General features: G+C 58.3%; 2 protein-coding genes across 11 annotated transcripts in view; both read left to right on the top strand.

The window, feature by feature from the left end:
* POLR2L (RNA polymerase II, I and III subunit L) overlaps positions 1-17,669 on the top strand; it is a 627,758-nt gene that overhangs the window by 553,965 nt on the left and 56,124 nt on the right. The window lies entirely within an intron of this gene.
* Positions 809-17,669, top strand: part of CHID1 (chitinase domain containing 1) — a 42,225-nt gene continuing 25,364 nt past the window's right edge. The window contains exons 1-7 of the mRNA XM_050757913.1: positions 809-859; positions 8,303-8,456; positions 10,352-10,501; positions 11,138-11,270; positions 12,450-12,494; positions 13,313-13,419; positions 14,023-14,084. Of these exons, the coding sequence (XP_050613870.1) occupies positions 8,346-8,456; positions 10,352-10,501; positions 11,138-11,270; positions 12,450-12,494; positions 13,313-13,419; positions 14,023-14,084 (608 nt within the window). The 5' untranslated portion in view covers positions 809-859; positions 8,303-8,345. The remainder of the gene's footprint in view (positions 860-8,302; positions 8,457-10,351; positions 10,502-11,137; positions 11,271-12,449; positions 12,495-13,312; positions 13,420-14,022; positions 14,085-17,669) is intronic.

Here is a 17,669-nt window from a genome sequence, read left to right as displayed (position 1 = left end):
GTGGCGGTCGGACAGCCTGTGCCGAGTAGAATGCGCGGTTACCGAAAGTGCTGGCCACGCGCGCGTTCATCCAAGCACGAGCGGCTGAGTCGGGAACTCGGTTTGCCTCCCGGGGCTCCGGCTTGTGCAATGTGCAAGGCGGGGCTGCGGACCGAGAAGGCGCGCGTTTCGGGCCGTCCCCGCTGGAGACTGCGTCTCGGGCGCCATCGGCCTGGGGATGGAGATGGCCCACCCAGGAGGCGGCTGGGGGCACTCCGGGTCCCGGGAGGAGTGTGCCGGGGCGGAGCCCACCGCGGGGTTCTCCCAGCACCGCCCAGCAGGGCAGAGGCCCTGGAGCCCGAGGCCCCGTGCGGCCCCACGCCGTGGGCACCAGGACTGCCCAGGAGCCGTGGCGCTGGGAACCTAGTGCCCCCTGGGCGGGGAACCTGGGAGCCGGCTACAGCGCGAGCACTAGAGGGGCTCAAAGTGAACGCGCCTGGCCCGGGCTCCGGCCCCGCCCCGGCCCGCCCCCACCCGGCCCGCCCCCACTCCCGGCCCAGCCCCTCTCCGTCCCAGCATGCCGTGCGCGGCGGCGGCGCGCGGGCGCCTGGGGCGGGACTTCCGGCGCGCTGGAGCGTCTTCCGGCTGTGAGTGTGTGGCCGTCAGGCCTCCCTGACATGCAGGTGAGCCCCGCGGCGGCCAGGACCTGCTCTTCCTCCTTGCACGGCCTCAGTTTCCCTTTCGCGAAGTGGGCGCGCCGGGCAGCGAGGTTCGGCCCCGGGCGGGACGGGCGTGGGGTCGCGAGCGACGCCGCGCGGGCGCGTGAGAGCGAGTGTGTGAGGGGGCGTGTGAGAGGGTGTGAGGGCGAGGGTGAACGAGGGTGAGAGAAGGTTGCTGTGAGTGCGAGGGTGAGCGAGGGCGGGGGTGGAGGGCGAGTGTGGACGGGGCCGCGTGTCGGGGGAACCGCGAGTGGGAGGTGGAGCGCGTGCGCTAGGGCGAGCGAGCCTGAGAGCGAGGCGCGCTGGTGGAAGGGGCCTGAGTGCGCAGACGGGATGTGGCCGGCGGGTGAGGAGTGTGTGAGCGCGCGGCTCGTGTGGCAAAGTGGTGGCCATTGGGTCCCCAGGACCCCCAGGGGGAGCAGCGGCAGGAGGGCTCCAGGCGGGCTGCCCTCCCAGTGAGGGGTACGCGGTCCCCGTGAAAGGCGGGCGCGTCAGACCGGATCCCACCCTTGGTTTAGCCGCAAACCTTGAAGCTTCCATTGCTGACTGTCCGAACTGGAGGGTGACCCGCCCGCCCGTCCCCCTCGACTTCCTGTGCTATCTCTGAGCCTCCTAGCTACTTGGGACCACAGGTGTGCCCCAGCGCACCCAGCTAAGAATTTTTTTTTTTAAGGCAAAGTCTCACCCTGTCGCCCAGGCTGGAGTGCAGTGGTGCGATCTCAGCTCACTGCAACCTCCGCTTCTGGGTTTAAGGGATTCTTCTGCCTCAGCCTCCCGAGTAGCTGGGAGTACAGGTGCACACCACTGCACCCAGCTAATTTTTTAAATCTTTTTTTTTTTTTTTTTTTTTTTTTTTTTTTTTTTTTGAGACGGAGTCTCGTCTGTCCCCCAGGCTGGAGTGCAGTGGTGCGATCTCAGCTCACTGCAAGCTCCGCTTCCGGGTTTACGCCATTCTCCTGCCTCAGCCTCCCGAGTAGCTGGGACTACAGGCGCCCGCCACCTAGCTAGAGACGAGGACCGTGTTAACAGGTGGTCTCGATCTTCTGACTCGTGATCCGCCCGTCTGCACCCAAAGTGCTGGGATTACAGGCTTTTTTTAAATCTTTTTTAGTGATTGGGTTTCACCATGTTGGCCAGGCTGGTCTTGAACTCCTGATGCGGTGATCCGCCCAGCAGAAAAATATTTTTTGTAGAGACCAGGTCTTGCTTTGTTGCCAAAACCAGTCAAGAACTCTTGGCCTCCCAAAGTGCTAGGGTCACAGGCTGGAGCCACCATGCACCAGTTCTTCAAAACACAATAGAATAGGAGTTGTCAGTGTGTCCATCACAGAATGGAGTTAGCTCTGATTGGCTGCTGTGGCTTTACGCATGTGCACACATGACATACACGTGTGCTGGGCTGTGATGTAAAGGGCATTTCTTTTTTTTTTTTTTTTTTTTTGAGACGGAGTCTCGCTCTGTCACCCGGGCTGGAGTGCTGTGGCCAGATCTCAGCTCACTGCAAGCTCCGCCTCCCGGGTTTACGCCAATCTCCTGCCTCAGCCAAAGGGCATTTCTTACTGCTGGTCTCCATGAAAAGCATTGGAAAGCCACTGCTGTGACTCCCATCCTTTCCATCAACACCACCGAGGAGGTCCTGGACCTACGGACTGGGAGTGCAGGAAAGTGGGAGCAGTAGCGCTCCACCTTAGCTTGTTACAGAATGATTTCTGGGACCGCTTTGGGTGACCAGGGTCGGGGCCTGTGCCTCTCCATAACACCCCACATTCCCTTTGTGTGCGGGGCCGTTCTGCCCAAGGGAAGGTCATTGGCATTTGGGGAAGAAACACGTTTTGATGCAGGAACAAAGTGTGTGCGAGCCTGGGAGTCTGTGTTACATGAAGAGCATGATGGAGAGTGTCCTCACAGGCCTCAGAGCAGAGCGGCCGGTGAGCAGTGGGGAGCCCGGGAGGTACCAAAGCCCAGACAAGGACCTGGTTGCAGTGTGAGCATCCCTCACACATCACACACACCATCTCCTTGGGGCAGTTGTCTGGAAAGTTCCATGGCAAGTCAGAGAAGCAGCCCAGCATTTGTGAGCAGCCTGTATCCGAGCACTTCATCGCTCAGCTGGCAAGCTGAGTGTGAGTGGACAGGGGCAGTACCGGCCCTGGCCTGGTGCTCAGTCAGGTTCTCCTAGTGCCCCCTCTGCTGGACACATGCTGACAGGACTCTTCCTCTTCCACCCTTTCCTCTTCCTTCCCTGAAGTGTGAAATCATAGGTTGGGGGGCAGGGAGGTCATAGGCAGAGGGGCCTCTAGGTGGGTGGACAGTGGCCCTGTTTCAGATCTGCAGGACGGCAGGTAGGGGCAGAGACCCAGCCCCATAGTGGTTGGTCATTTCGTACCTGAGTGTGCCCTCAAATTACTCCTGAGCCAGTCCCCTGGAGAACCACCCATTTGGTTTTTCCTTCCTTTCCTTCGTCCCTGACCCAGATTTCCACCCAGAAGACAGAGAAGGAGCCAGTGGTCATGGAATGGGCTGGGGTCAAAGACTGGGTGCTTGGGAACTGAGGCAGCCGCCATTTCAGCCTGGCCAGGCAAGTGATTCTGGGCCGTCTTCCCTGTGCCACGGCCAGAACCCTCTCCTCCTTCCCTGGGGCTGTTGCTGACTCAGACCAAGCCTCAGCTGCAGCAGAAAGATAGTGGGGCTAGGGGCAGGTGACAGCAGGCTGCTGCCCTTGGTTGTGATTCTGGGATGTCACTGAGGAGAGGGGCTGGAGAGGTTGGGCGTTGGGGCACAGGGTGGTGATCTGTGCCTGGGCCTTCTTATTCCCTCTGCACAGCCCTGGGAACTGCCGTGGCTGTTCAAGCACTCACTGCTTTGCCTGTGGCTCCATGTACCAGGTGCTGCTGTGCTTGCCCTGTGAGTTCCCTTCCTAACTCCCCATAAGCGTGCAGGTCAGGCTGTCTTGTGGCTCCCTGCCTCCTAGGTGGGGGAGCTTCACTGGTTGACCTTGCTCTAGGACTGTGTTCTTCCCACGCAGGTGTGTTGTGGGTGTATTGGGTACCAAAGCATGCAAAATCCCTGCCCGGGGGCAGCCACAGTCCCCTCAGTCTGCACCAGGAGCACCAGTCTCACCCAGGGAAGAGACAGGGCAAAGTGGGACAGTGTGTGCCTCTGCAGAAGGAAGCGGGTCAAGGGGACGGTTTCAGAGGGAGTGAAAACGGGTTCCTGGCCAGGAAGTCTTTTGGGTAGGAGGGTAGGCACTATGGTAGGCCTGGCTCTGGCAGCATCTTCTGACAGGTGCACCTGCCTGGCTGGGCTTCCCGGAGCCTCTTGGGCCTGAGCTCCCATATCCTCAGGAGCCTGTGACCCGAGGGGAAGGCCATGTGCCCACTTGCCGGGTAGTGGGTTAGGCTGAGCTCCCCACCTTTCAGGTCTCTGTCTCTGCCCAGGCTGTGTGGGCCCCTCAGCTGGTCTAGAGGGGTCTGTGCTGCCAGAGCTGTGAAACTAGCCAAGAACTTCTTCCCAGCAGTGTCCCGAAGCTTCATGAAGGACTAACAGCCTGGCTGGGCTATGGTAGTTGTTCAGCTCCCCCTGCTGCTGCCCCCAACCCCAGTGAAAGATGGAAAGTAGAATCACTTTTTTTTTTTTTTCAAGACGGCGCTATCTTGGCTCACTGCAAGCTCCGCCTCCCAGATTCACACCATTCTCCTGCCTCAGCCTCTCAAGTAGCTGAGACTACAGGCGCCCGCCACCATGCCCGACTAATTTTTTGTATTTTTAGTAGAGATGGAGTTTCACCATGTTAGCCAGGATCGTCTCGATCTCTTGACCTTGTGATCTGCCTGTCTCGGCCTCCCAGAGTGCTGGGATTACAGGCTTGAGCCACAGCGCCCAGCCAGAAAGTAGAATCACATTTGTTGGTAGTCCGTAGAACCTAAAAGTAAACAGTATAATAAAAGTTTAGTGCAGGAAGACCAGAAGATACAGATAAAGCAGAAGAGGAGAAACAGAATGACCAGTAATTCCAGATAGCCTGCTCGTTTATTTTTTGTTTTGTTCCTTTTTTTTTTGAGATGGAGTTTTTGCTTCTGTTGCCCAGACTCGAGTGCCGTTGCGCGATCTCGGCTCACCGCAACCTCTGCCTCCTGGGTTCAATTTTTTTTTTTTCTTTTTTCTTTTTTTTGAGACGGAGCCTCGCTCTGTCGCCCAGGCTGGAGTGCAGTGGCCGGATCTCAGCTCACTGCAAGCTCCGCCTCCCGGGTTCACGCCATTCTTCTGCCTCAGCCTCCCGAGTAGCGGGGACTACAGGCGCCCGCCATCTCGCCCGGCTAGTTTTTTGTATTTTTTAGTGGAGACGGGGTTTCACCATGTTAGCCTATGTTGGGATGGTCTCGATCTCCTGACCTCGTGATCCGCCCATCTCGGCCTCCCAAAGTGCTGGGATTACAGGCTTGAGCCACTGCGCCCGGCCGCCTCCTGGGTTCAAGTGATTATCCTGTCTCAGCCTCCTGAGTAGCTGGGATTACAGGCATGCACCACCACACCCAGCTAATTTTGTATTTTTAGTAGAGACGGGGTTTCTCCATGTTGGTCAGGCTGGTCTCGAACTCCCGACCTCAGGGGATCCACTCGCCTTGGCCTCCCAAAGTGGAGCATGAGCCCCCGCTCCTGGGCTACTTTTTTGTTTTGTTTCTTAAGCTTCCACCTTAAGGGCACATCATTTGATTTTTAGCACCCCTCCCTACATGCTTTCTCTGTGGGACTGCACTGTGTAAGTGCTGCTTTGTAGCGTCTTCATTGACTGGCACATCACGAGCATGGCCATGCCTGTCTGTGTTCCAGCATCTGGGAGAGCCACGTCCGTGAACATCCTCATGTTTTCTACATACGTGGAAAATCCCCCATGGCTGGGGATGGTGGCTCATTTTGGGAGGCAGGCGGATCACTGGAGGCCAGGAGCTTGAGACCAGCCTGGCCAACAAGGCGAAACCCCATCTCTACTAAAAATATAAAAACTAGCCAGATGTGGTGGCACACGCCTGTAATCCCAGCTACTCAGGAGGCTGAGGTATGAGAATCACTTGAACCTAGGACACGGAGGTTGCAGTGAGCCGAGATCGTGCCACTGCACTCCAGCCTGGAAGACAGAGCAAGACTCCATCTCAAAAGAAAAAAAAAGAAAAAGAAATTCCCCCAATGTGGAATTTGTGAAAGAAAGGAAATGCATGTTGGAAAAAGAAAAAACAAAATAACAAAAATAAGTAAAAAAGGAAATGCATGTTGCAAAGTATATTCATGACCAGATTGTCATAAAAAAAGCTTTTTCAACTTGAATTTCCACTAACAGCTCAGCAGAGTCACTGTTGTCCAGGTCCTGTGATAGCATCATTGTTTTCACTTCTTCATAGAGCGGGTGGAGATGCCGTCTTATTTCATGGTTTGTTCGGTTCTTTGTCGCTAATCAGGCTAAGCTGCTCATTTCTGGGGCTCTGGGTGTCTCTGTGTTATACCTCTTTTCATCTGATTTTTTTTTTCTTTTTTCTTTTTTTTGAGATAGAGCCTCGCTCTGTAGCCCAGGCTGGAGTGCAGTGGCCGGATCTCAGTTCACTGCGAGCTCCGCCTCCCGGTTTTACGCCATTCTCCTGCCTCAGCCTCCCGAGTAGCTGGGACTACAGGTACCCGCCACCTCACCTGGCTAATTTTTTGTATTTTTTAATAGAGATGGGGTTTCACCGTGTTAGCCAGGATGGTCTCGATCTCCTGACCTAGTGATCCGCCCGTCTCAGCCTCCCAAAGTGCTGGGATTACAGGCTTGAGCCACCACGCCCGGCTTCATCTGATATTTTTATAGTGAGACATTTTTTTGGGGGGATGGAGTCGCACTCTGTCGCCCAGGCTGGAGTGCAGTGGCAAGATCTTGGCTCACCACAACCTCCGCCTCCCAGTTTCAAGAATTCTCTTGCTTCAGCCTCCTGGGTAGCTGGGATTGCGGTGCCCGCCACCACGCCTGGCTAATTTTTGTAATTTAATAGAGACGAGGTTTCACCACATTGGCCACGCTGGTCTCCACCTCCCGACCTCAGGTGATCCACCCACCTCAGTCTCCCAAAATGCTAGGATTACAGGTGTGAGCCACTGCGCCCGGCTGTGGGACTTTTTTTTTTTTTTCAGTTGGAGTCTTGCTATGTCACTACCCTGGAGTGCAGTAGCGCAATCTCGGCTCACTGCAACCTCCTCCTCCCAGGTTCAAGTGATTCCCCTGCCTCAGCTTCCTGAGTAGCTCGGACTACAGGCGTGCACCACCACACCCGGCTAATTTTTTGTATCTTAGTAGAGACAGGGTTTCACCTTGTTGGCCAGGATGGCCCCGATCTCCTGACCTCATGATCCGCCCGCCTGGCGTCCCAAAGTGCTGGGATTACAGGTATGAGTCATTGCGCCCAGCCAGGACATTTTTTATTCAAGTGTCTTTTCTTGATTTGTGAGATTTATTTGCATGTTATGAATAGATTATGGGTAGAAAACTATTGTCAAGTATGTTCCAAATATTCTTTGGTTTATTATTTGTCTTCACATTTCCTTCTTTATTTCCTGAATGAAAGTCTTACATTTGTATGTAGTTCTACTTTAGTGGTGTTTTCTTTCCTTATCTCTCCCAGTGCTCATAGAGCTGGAAAAGCCTTCTCTACCCTGAGATTGCATAAATGGGTACCTGTATTTTATCTTAGTACTTATGTGGCATCACCACCATCGTCATCATTATCATAGGCTTCTCTGAGTCTACGATTTTTGTTTTTTTTTTTTTTTCTGAGATGGAGTCTTGCTCTGTCCCCAGGCTGGAGTGCAGTGGTGCGATCTCGGCTCACTGCAACCTCTGCCTCCTGGGTTCAAGCAATTCTCTTGCCTCAGCCTCCTGAGTAGCTGGGACTACAGGTGCACACCACCACACCCAGCTAATTTTTGTGTTTTTAGTAGAGATGGGGTTTCACCATGTTGGTTAGGCTGATCACGAATTCCTGACCTCAGGTGATCCGCCTGCCTCAGCCTCCCAAAGTGTTGGGATTACAGGTGTGAGCCACTGCACCCGGCCCAAATATTTAATTTTTGTAGGATCTCACTATGTTGCCCAGGCTGGTCTCGAACTCCTGGGCTCAAGTTATCTTCCCACTTCAGTCTGCCAAAGTGTTGGAATTACAGGTGTGAGCCACCACATGGCCCAGCTTGTGACTTCATTATTTTACACTTAAGCCCTACCATGGTTTGGCTTTCTTTGGATTTGAAGGAGGAGGTGGGGACCCATGCTCTCCTAGATGGCTAGTGGTGGTCAGGGCGGCCTTGGACTGTGAGGGTAGGGCTCTGTGGCTGATGGTGAGGAAGCTCTTTTCTGGGTGTCTGGGAGGAACTGGTGGCTCAGTCAGGAGGCCCAGGAGTACTGGAGAATGGACTCTGGCCACCAGGGCTGGTCCAGGGCAGGGCTCTGTCCCAGTGGCCAAGGCCTCGCCCAGTGCCATGAGGACCCAGGCCCTGTTAGGAGAAAGTGGCCCCCTCAGCAGAGGGGTTGCCCATGTGCTGCCTCTCTCTACTGGTTGTTTGAATGTGCTCTGTTCTCCCTGCAGCCCTCTGGACCCCGAGGTTGGACCCTCCTGTGACATACCTACCATGCGGACACTCTTCAACCTCCTCTGGCTTGCTCTGGCCTGCAGCCCTGTTCACACTACGCTGTCAAAGTCAGATGCCAAAAAAGCCGCCTCAAAGACGCTGCTGGAGAAGGTAGGGGTGGCCTGGGGACTTGAGGCGACTGTCCTGGCTGAGGGCTGATCCATCATCCTCTTCTCCTGTCTGTCCACTGGGACCTGTGAGCCAGGAGGCTCGAGGGGCTTGGCTCCTCACAAAGGCACCTGATGAGCCCGCAGCTGGTGGGTGGCCTGCGTGGTTCTGGGGCTCTGGCCAGTCAGTGCCTCTGAGTGAGCAGCCTCTGGAGCCAAGTTTTGAGGGTAGGGTGCCTCCCCACTCACCCCACATGGAGCTTGTTTTATGTGCCAGTTGCCAGTTTCCATCCTCGACCTCTTGCTTGTATCACCTGCACCTTCATCTTGCTGTCTTTGTCATGGCCTTGAGCTGTGTTTGCCTCATGCTTTTTGGGGCGTTCCCCTGGGATGGCCCTGGGATTGCACGTTCAAGGGTGTAAACTCATAGAACCACCCTTCAGTCCTAGCAGTCCCCATGCCGCTGGCTAGACTTTGCCACAGGACGGTTCCTGTGACCTAGTCCTGGATTGGCAGATGCTCTCTGTGCTGTCTAGGGGCAAATAAACTATGCAGTGGAAATCTCTCTCTCACGGAGCCCCTTGGGGCGAGGTCAAGAGGAGGCTGAGCCAGGCCGCAGAGTGTGGACAGAAGAGACGAGTTGATAACTGGATGGAGGGTTTCCGGGAGCAGAGGTGGAGTAGGGGGAGGTGTGACATGGCAGGAAAAGACTCTCATTGGTGGGAGCGGTGGCCGGCGGTGGTTGGCCAGCAGGGTTGCATTGGTGGGAGCGGTGGCAGGCGGTGGTTGGCCAGCAGGGTTGCATTGGTGGGGGCGGTGGCAGGCGGTGGTTGGCCAGCAGGGTTGCATTGGTGGGGGCGGTGGCAGGCGGTGGTTGGCCAGCAGGGTTGCATTGGTGGGGGGGGGCGGCGGTGGTTGGCCAGCAGGGTTGCATTGGTGGGGGCGGTGGCAGGCGGTGGTTGGCGGCAGGGTTGCATTGGTGGGGGCGGTGGCAGGCGGTGGTTGGCCGGCAGGGTTGCATTGGTGGGGGCGGTGGCAGGCGGTGGTTGGCCAGCAGGGTTGCATTGGTGGGGGTGGTGGCCGGCGGTGGTTGGCCAGCAGGGTTGCATTGGTGGGGGCGGTGGCAGGCGGTGGTTGGCCAGCAGGGTTGCATTGGTGGGGGCGGTGGCAGGCAGTGGTTGGCCAGCATGGTGGCGTGTGCCTGGCATGTTCTTTTTTTTTTTTTTTTGAGATGAAGTTTCGCTCTTGTTGCCCAGGCTGGAGTGCAGTGGCGCGATCTTGGCTCACTGCAACCTCTGCCACCCAGGTTCAAGCGATTCTCCTGCCTCAGCCTCCCGAGTAGCTGGGATTACAGGCGCCTGCCACCATGCCTGGCTAATTTTTGCATATTTAGTAGAGATGGAGTTTCACCATGTTGACCAGACTGGTCTCCAACTCCTGACCTCAGGTGATCCACCTGCCTCAGCCTCCCAAAGTTCTGGGATTACAGGTGTGAGCCACCGCACCCAGCCCACCTGGCATGTTCTTGTCCAGCAAAGTGTGTGGCCCTGGAGTGCCCGGATGGGTATAAAGTGGTCAGAGCTGGTGCAAGACTATCCACCCTCACATGCAAGGAGGAAGCCACCATAGCTGTCTGGCTGCCTGCCTGCCTTCCAGCCCAGAGCAAGGGTGGGAAAGGCCCTGTACAGTCGGCCAGTGTCTGTTGACAGCCAGAGCCCTTCTGAATTGAATTGCCTGCTGTGGTCTCGATCCTCTACGTACAGGGTCTCCAGGTCAGCAGCACTGTGTTGATCCAGAGACTCGGCTGCTGGCTGAATGGAAAGGGTTTGCTGGGTGGGGTTTTGTATTCTACACTGAGGACAGATGACTGATGGCTTTCTCTCATTCCTTTTATTTCAGAGTCAGTTTTCAGATAAGCCAGTTCAAGACCGGGGTTTGGTAGTGACGGATCTCAAAGCTGAGAGCGTGGTTCTTGAGCATCGCAGCTACTGCTCAGCAAAGGCCCGGGACAGACACTTTGCTGGAGATGTACTGGGCTATGTCACTCCAGTAAGTTGGGGCCCTCACAGTGCAGAGGGAGGTCCTGAGGCTCAGGCGGGCTGCCCTGGCACCGCGATGGCCTCTTCTGGCCAGTCAGTGATGGGGGTCTGTGTTCTGATCTCCTGGGGCTGTCACTGCTGTGAGGCTGCAGTGGGAGAGGTGCCATTCTGGAGATGGCAGAGTATAAGGCCTTGAGGGTCTCTCCAGTGGCTTGCTGTGGTGTGGTGACCTCTGTGGGTTCCCCCTGAATCCCACGGTGGGCTCTCAGGTTGTCTGGGGTCAGGAAGTGGGTGTGCAGAGCCAACCCTGAGCCAGGGAGGGGTGGGTTCTCACACCCAGCGTCCTCGTCTCTTGCTGTTCCCAGCTGCCAGCCTGCAGCAGTGGTGTGCACTAGCTCTGGGCAGGGCTTGAGACAAGCACCGGTCACTTTTGGTGAAAGGGATGTCGTGGCCTGGGTCCCAGGCTGTGAGTGGCAGTCCAGAGTGGGAGAAGGATACCCCAGGCCAGGAGCTGATGTCAGTCCAGGCTGAGATCTGTCTACACTGGCCAGCCCTGGGCATGTCCAGAGCCGCCAGAATGACAGCATCATGGTGAGGCAGGCGCTCACTCACCCGTCCTCCGTCTGATGTCTCCATCTTTTGCCAGTGGAACAGCCATGGCTACGATGTCACCAAGGTCTTTGGGAGCAAGTTCACACAGATCTCGCCCGTCTGGCTGCAGCTGAAGAGACGTGGCCGTGAGATGTTTGAGGTCACAGGCCTCCACGACGTGGACCAAGGTTCTCATCCTTCCTGCTTGACTGTGCTTGCCCCACAGGCTGAAAAGAGTGTGAGCGTGAGAGCAGGGGTGTGTGTGTAAGTGGGTATGTCTCTCTTTGTGGGTGTCTCTGTATGGGAGAGTGTGTGATTTAAATGTGAGTGTGTGTGAGACTGATGATGTGGGAGAGAAGAGATTGTGAGTGTTAAATGTGACTGTGAGTGTGGACATGTTTAAGTGTGAGACAGCGGGTGTGTGAGTGTGATGGCCATGAGGCCCATGCCCTCACTCCTTGTGGCCAAGCCTGGAGAGCAGGCCCATGGTGTGGGCTGGTGTCCTGAGTGGGAAGGGGAGTGGAGCAGGGCAGGCCTGGTGGAGGGGGTTTCTGAGGTGGTTGCCACTGTGGGACCCTCTACAAGGCCAGGTTGGTGCTTCAGAGTGTTGTGCCCAGCTCTGCTGTGTGGTCCAGGTGGCTGTGAGGTGGACCTTCCCTTTCTCTTCTGGGCCGCACACAAGCATGAGCAGGACGGGCTCTACAATGACTCGGGCGCCCTCTGGGCCGTGAAGGGCACAGGCCATTGGCCTCTCCTCCCCTGTCCCTCTCAGCAATTTTCATTCCATGCCAGGGAGGAGGGTGGGGTTCAGGCAGAGGCTGCCTCCTGATGGCACATCCTGATGACATCTGCCCAAGTTTACATGGCCGCACCTTGCATTTGGTCTCGGACAGAGAGAAATGGCAGGGGAAGTGTTAGCCAGTTTTGGAGTTTCGAGAGCAGGAGTGGTTTTCCCTGACACTGAGAGAACCATGGGGAGGTGATGGAGTGTCGGCCAGTGTCAGGGCCTGGCGGGTCTGGCCATCCTTCAGCTCGGAGAAATCCTGACCTTCCCCAGGCCCTGGGATGCAGCTGCCTGTGCCCCTGGCCGGCCACAGGCTTTTATCTGTCCCAGCTCAGGGAGGGCAAGCTCAGAGCTGCTCTGCAGGGTCAGGAGGGGGCCTTGGCCAGAAGGGTGAGAGTTGGGGTCAGAAAGGGAGTGTGGAGGGCCAGCCCTGGGCCAGGGAGGGGTGGGTTCTCACACCTGCCTCCCCGCCCCTGTCCTTCCCATCGCGTATGGTGCAGCTGCCACATTTTCCTCCTCAGATAGGCTGGGTCTTCCGGTGGGCGCACGTCCCTTTGTTGACTGTCCCCTCCATGTCCCACAGGGTGGATGCGAGCCATCAGGAAGAATGCCAAGGGCCTGCACATAGGTGAGTCCGGCAGGCCAGGAGTGAAGGCCCTGATGGCACGACCTCCGAGGGTGGACAAGTGGGCGCTGGGGTCTCCACATGTTCCTGATCACCCAGCTGTGCTGCTGCGGCACAGGTTACTTTGACTGCTCCGAGATGAGGCTGGCCCTGGCCTGGCATTCACAGCCCTTGGTCTGGCTGGAGTCCTGGGGTCTCCTCCCCACACAGGCTGAGGCCCTCCAAAGCCAGCACCTCCTTGGCTAGTGTCATTGCCTTCATTGTTCTCCTTTCCATTTTTTCCTTCATTCACCTGATGAGTCCTATCAGGGCAGCTAGGGCCAAGCCCTGGGCTCGGCCTGAGGGTGATGCTGACCCTGGCTCACCTGTGCCCCTGTAGCTCATGGCTGGGCATGGGGGCACATGTGTCCCCACGTCCAGTGGCAACCTCAGAGGCAGTGGATTAAGAGTACGAGTTGCTGAGGGAGAGACTCTGGGGGATGCTAGAAGCGGGTGACAGGTCTGAGCTGGAGCAGCTGGAGTCTGTCCCAGCCTCCCTCCTGTAAGGTGGGGCCACTACCATGCTGAGCCCTGTGGGGAGCTGGTGTCAGGATATCAGGACTCAGCATCTGCTCGCTCCTTCCCCACCACCCCCGCCCAGCCTGTGAGGCTCTGGGACATACTCTCTGGACGCGTGGTTGCTCCAGGTGGCCTCCCTGCCCCTCACTGTCTGGTCTCACTTCCCTCTGGAGGCCAAGGGGATGCCCTTTTGAGGCAGCAAGCAGCAGGGGCCTCCAGCATCTCCCACTCACGGCCCCTGTGTGTGTCTGTTGCCACTGCAGTGCCTCGGCTCCTGTTTGAGGACTGGACTTACGATGATTTCCGGAATGTCTTAGACAGTGAGGATGAGATAGAGGAGCTGAGCAAGACCGTGGTCCAGGTGGCAAAGGTGAGGCCTGTGTGCTGCTCCAGCCTCTGAGCATAGCCCCCAGGTCCCACCTGGCCGTCTGGCTGGGCCTCCCGCGAGGCTTCCACTCGGCTTTTCTGGCTTCTTTCTTGGGCACCTTCTGGTGTGGCCCCCGTCTTCCAGGGAAGGCAGCATCAGCCAGGCTCCGGCTGCTGCTCACTTTCCTGATCACGGTTCCTCTGGAGGTCCCAGGCATGGGAGACCTGTCTGCTGGGCCATGGTGCTTCCCTTGGGCAAAGCCCAGCTGCCTGCTACCCTCCTGGGAGGGGACCCAGCCCTGCTGGCTGCCAGTGTGTCTGGGTTGCAGGGGTCAGGGAGCCCCCAGGCCCCGGGGGTGGAGTTGGGGGAGGCACATGGGTGGGCGGGATGCAGGAGAGCACTGGCCCTTCCACTCCTGTTCCTCTGGGACCCCCACACTTCCTCCTTTAGACAGGCACTTCTGGGCATACAGCCCAGGCTTGGGTCTTGCCTTGTGAGTGACCAGGCCACGACCTGACCATGTGGGCCGAGGTGGAGGGCTTCTTGTCTTTCCACTGCTCCCTCCTGGACCTCCAGGCCCTCCTTACCTGTGACTGCTTCTTTCAGAACCAGCATTTTGATGGCTTCGTGGTGGAGGTCTGGAACCAGCTGCTAAGCCAGAAGCGCGTGTGAGTGGGCACAGGTGGTGGTAGGGGGCCCACCTCCTGGCCCTGGTGTTTGTAGGAGGCTGGAGGAAAGACCAGGGGTTTGGGGAGGGCCTTCCTTCCACAGCCCCTGTGCCTGGGGTGGGGATGGGGCCACACAAAAGATGGACACCTGCTCAGAAAAGTGGAAGCAGCCTGTGGCACTCAGCCAGCTCTGAACGCATTGCTGCACCGGCCCTGATGCCTCTCTTGGGTGGTCAGAGGAACTTGAGGACCCTCATTCATGAGGGCTTGGCAAGAGAAAGATGGCCCAGATGGTGACAGCAGGTTGAGCTTGGACACAAGCAGAAACTCCTCACTGAGCATGGGGGAACCTTCCTGGGGGTGTCCCTGAGCATGGCCGGGACCCATGGTGTGGACTGCCATGGTGGCCTCTGGGGAATGCCTCCCAGGCCCCCAGGCTCTGCAGCAGTCCACTCCACTGGGAGGCGGCCACAGCGCTCCCTCACGCCTCCTTTTGCCACATCAGAGCCCAGCCCTCCCATGACCCTTGCGGGTTCCCACTCCCCGTGGGCCACTTGACCAGGGTTGGAGGGAGTGATGGAAAGTGCTCCACCGCCTGGACTGGACTGGACTGGCCACAGCCCTGAGGAATGGCTCTTCCTTGGTCCTGCCCAAGCAGCCCAGCCAACTCACCTGAAACAACCACCTTTCCTGTTCTGCCAAAGTGGACGACTGCCCTACAAGATAGCAGGGGGCAGTACTGCTGCCCAAGATGTTGGTAGGGGGCGTCCTCAACATGCTCAGGACAGGTGGCTTCCTCTCACTCCACTGGTTGCAGTGAGTGAGGCTGGCGCTGTCTCCACCGGGCGCCTGGACAGCAGAGTCCTGTGGCAGCTGTCCAGCCCTTCAGCCTTCTGTGCGAAACGTAGGTTCTGGAATCGGCTCCCCCGCCCCTGCCACCTGAAATAGTTCTGGTTGTGCTTTAAGAGCCCAGGCCTGAGCTCAGGCTCCATGGTGTCCCCTGCAGCGGCCATGGCACTTTCATCCCATTGCTGCTGTGGGCAGAGGAGCTGCAGGTCCAGGCTCTGCCCACCCGGGGCAGCGTCCCCACACAGATCTTAAGTTTGAGGGAGGGAAGGGACATTGTTGAGGCAGAGCCCATGAGGGGTAGGGCAGGATTCCCGCCCAGGGGCTCAGAGGACCCTCAGCCTGGAGCCGGTACAGGTCCTGCCCCTTTGGGCGGCTCCAGCCTCTGCAGCCCCGCCGCTCATCCCACTAGGCTCTGAGGGACTCACTGGCTGGGAGGCAGCAGTCCAAGGCTCTTCCTGGAACTGCTCCCAGGCCCAGGCTCCAGAAGAGCCCTGGAGTCCTGTTTCCTGGTGCCCAGACCCCTACACCCTCCGCCAGCACCCCTCAGTGTGCTCCCCACTGGATCCTGGTGCCCAGACCCCCACACCCTCCGCCAGCACCCCTCAGTGTGCTCCCCTGGATCCTGGTGCCCAGACCCCCACACCCTCCGCCAGCACCCCTCAGTGTGCTCCCCCCACTGGATCCTGGTGCCCAGACCCCCACACCCTCCGCCAGCACCCCTCAGTGTGCTCCCCACTGGATCCTGGTGCCCAGACCCCCACACCTTCCGCCAGCACCCCTCAGTGTGCTCCCCACTGGATCCCGGTGCCCAGATCCCACTCCCTCAGCCAGCACCCCTCAGTGTGCCCCCCACTGGATGTATCCGAGAGGCTCCTCTGTCTGCTTTCCTCCTGGGAGGCCTGGCAGCAGCAGGAGGACAAGGAGCTGCGTGGAGGGAGGCTGGGAGGGGCACTGCAGTAGGGGTAAGGATGTCCCCAAGACTGTGGGGAGCCTGTTGTCTGCACAGCCCCTGAGAGGCCCCAGCTCTGCTGGAGGATCAGGTGCCTGCGTTCCTGGCTGAGGCACAATCCCAGGCCCTGCCTTGGGGGGCTTCTTGCTGAGCAGTGGGCAGAGGACCCTGCTGGGGCTGACCTTCCGTTACCCTCTGAGGGGAGGGGTGTCTCAGCAGGAGACAGAGTCCGCCAGCTTCCAGCCTTCTCACTCATCCTGGGAGAACGGGTCTATTAATCAGAGATTTGCCGTAACTCATTTCTGTTTCAGAGCATTAGGTAGGCAGTGAGACAGCCCCAGAGGCTCCTGAGGAGATAACCTCATGTCTGGGGTGGCCTGGGGGCACTGAGACAGCCTCGTGTCTGGGGTGGAGGCTGAGGGTGCTGAGACAACCTCGTGTCAGGGCTCCTGACGGGTCATAAACGTCAGGGTGGGAGGGCAGGAGGCAGTAGGGGAATTGCCGAGCTGGAGTGGCTGTGGCAGGCGAGGACGGGTGGGAGCAGCCTGTGAGCACCTCGTGTCCAGGCTCCTGCAGGAAGGTGGGGAGCTGCCAGCATGGCAGGGGCAGGCAGTATCCAGGCTCCACAGATTCCTTTGGGCATTCTGCTGCCTGGGAGCTGCCTCAGCACAGTCCTGCCTCCGACCACCACTTGGACCTCAGCCCCCAGTGTGCCAGGCCCAAGGCTGGGCTCAGCAGGTTCTGGTCCCAGCACTGGGCCCTGTACAGAGGCTCAGGGCAGCTTTTCCTGCAGTTTGTTGGCAGTGCCCTTGGCAGGGGTGTTGCTGCCTCTGGTCCCTCCTGAGCGCTGAGTCAGCCCCTTACCGTTGTCCCCACATCCAGAGGGGTTGTGATGGGGCGCTCGGAGCCACTAGTGCCAGCAGCTGGGAGTATGAAGGGGTCTGTCGTGAGGAGCACTCCGGGCAATGCTGCACCACTGTAGCTGCAGCCCACATCACCTCCAGGGCCCATGTTGTCTCCTGGGGGCCCAGGTACACCTGGGCCACACAGCCTGACTGCAGGTGGACACCCAGGCTCCCTGGGCCCCTCACAGAGTGACTGGGGGCACCTTTTGGCCTTCAGGTCTGGTGTGGCCCTGGAAGAAGGCCATCCCACCACTGTCCTGGGGAGCTGTGGGTACCTGCAGACAGCTCAAAGCCCACAGGCTGGGAGCCAGGCAGGAGACCCCCAGGTAGGGTCAACTTCCCCAGGCATCTGGGCAGGGCTTACTCTGCTCACTTTGGTGTTTCAGGGGCGGGGGCAGCACCCTCCTTGACCACCACCTCTAAGTGGGGCACAGTGCGTGACAGCCTCTGGCACCCATAGAGTTGTGAACACAGCTGCAGAGGCGTGAGGACAGGCTGCCCAAAGACTCTGCTCCTCGCTAAGGACTGTGCCTGCATTGCAGCCGGCAGAACTAACACCAGATGATCTGGGCCAGAGTTACCCAGGAATTGATGGGGGCTTAGCTTGGAAGATGACAGTCCCATTTGGGCCATGTCAGGGAAACAGGAGCTGCCGCTATGCAGCAGTTGCACGTGCCAGGCCCTGGTCCTGGCACCATCAGGAGCACCAGGACCTCTGGGTACTGGCTCAGGAACCGTCACCCCATCCTGACCTAACCTGGTTCTCACCGAGCCCCACAGAGGCTTGTGCTGGAGCTGGGCGGGACCTGAGGCCAGCAAGGCCGGCTCTTGCCCCGCCCTCAGCCCTCCTGTCATCCCCTGAGGGGTGGGTCTGGGTCTCCT

Source organism: Macaca thibetana, chromosome 14 (genome assembly GCF_024542745.1).
Source record: "Macaca thibetana thibetana isolate TM-01 chromosome 14, ASM2454274v1, whole genome shotgun sequence".
Classification (NCBI taxonomy): domain Eukaryota; kingdom Metazoa; phylum Chordata; class Mammalia; order Primates; family Cercopithecidae; genus Macaca; species Macaca thibetana.
Note: the sequence above shows the minus strand (reverse complement) of the source record. Positions and strands in the feature narration are given on the sequence as shown.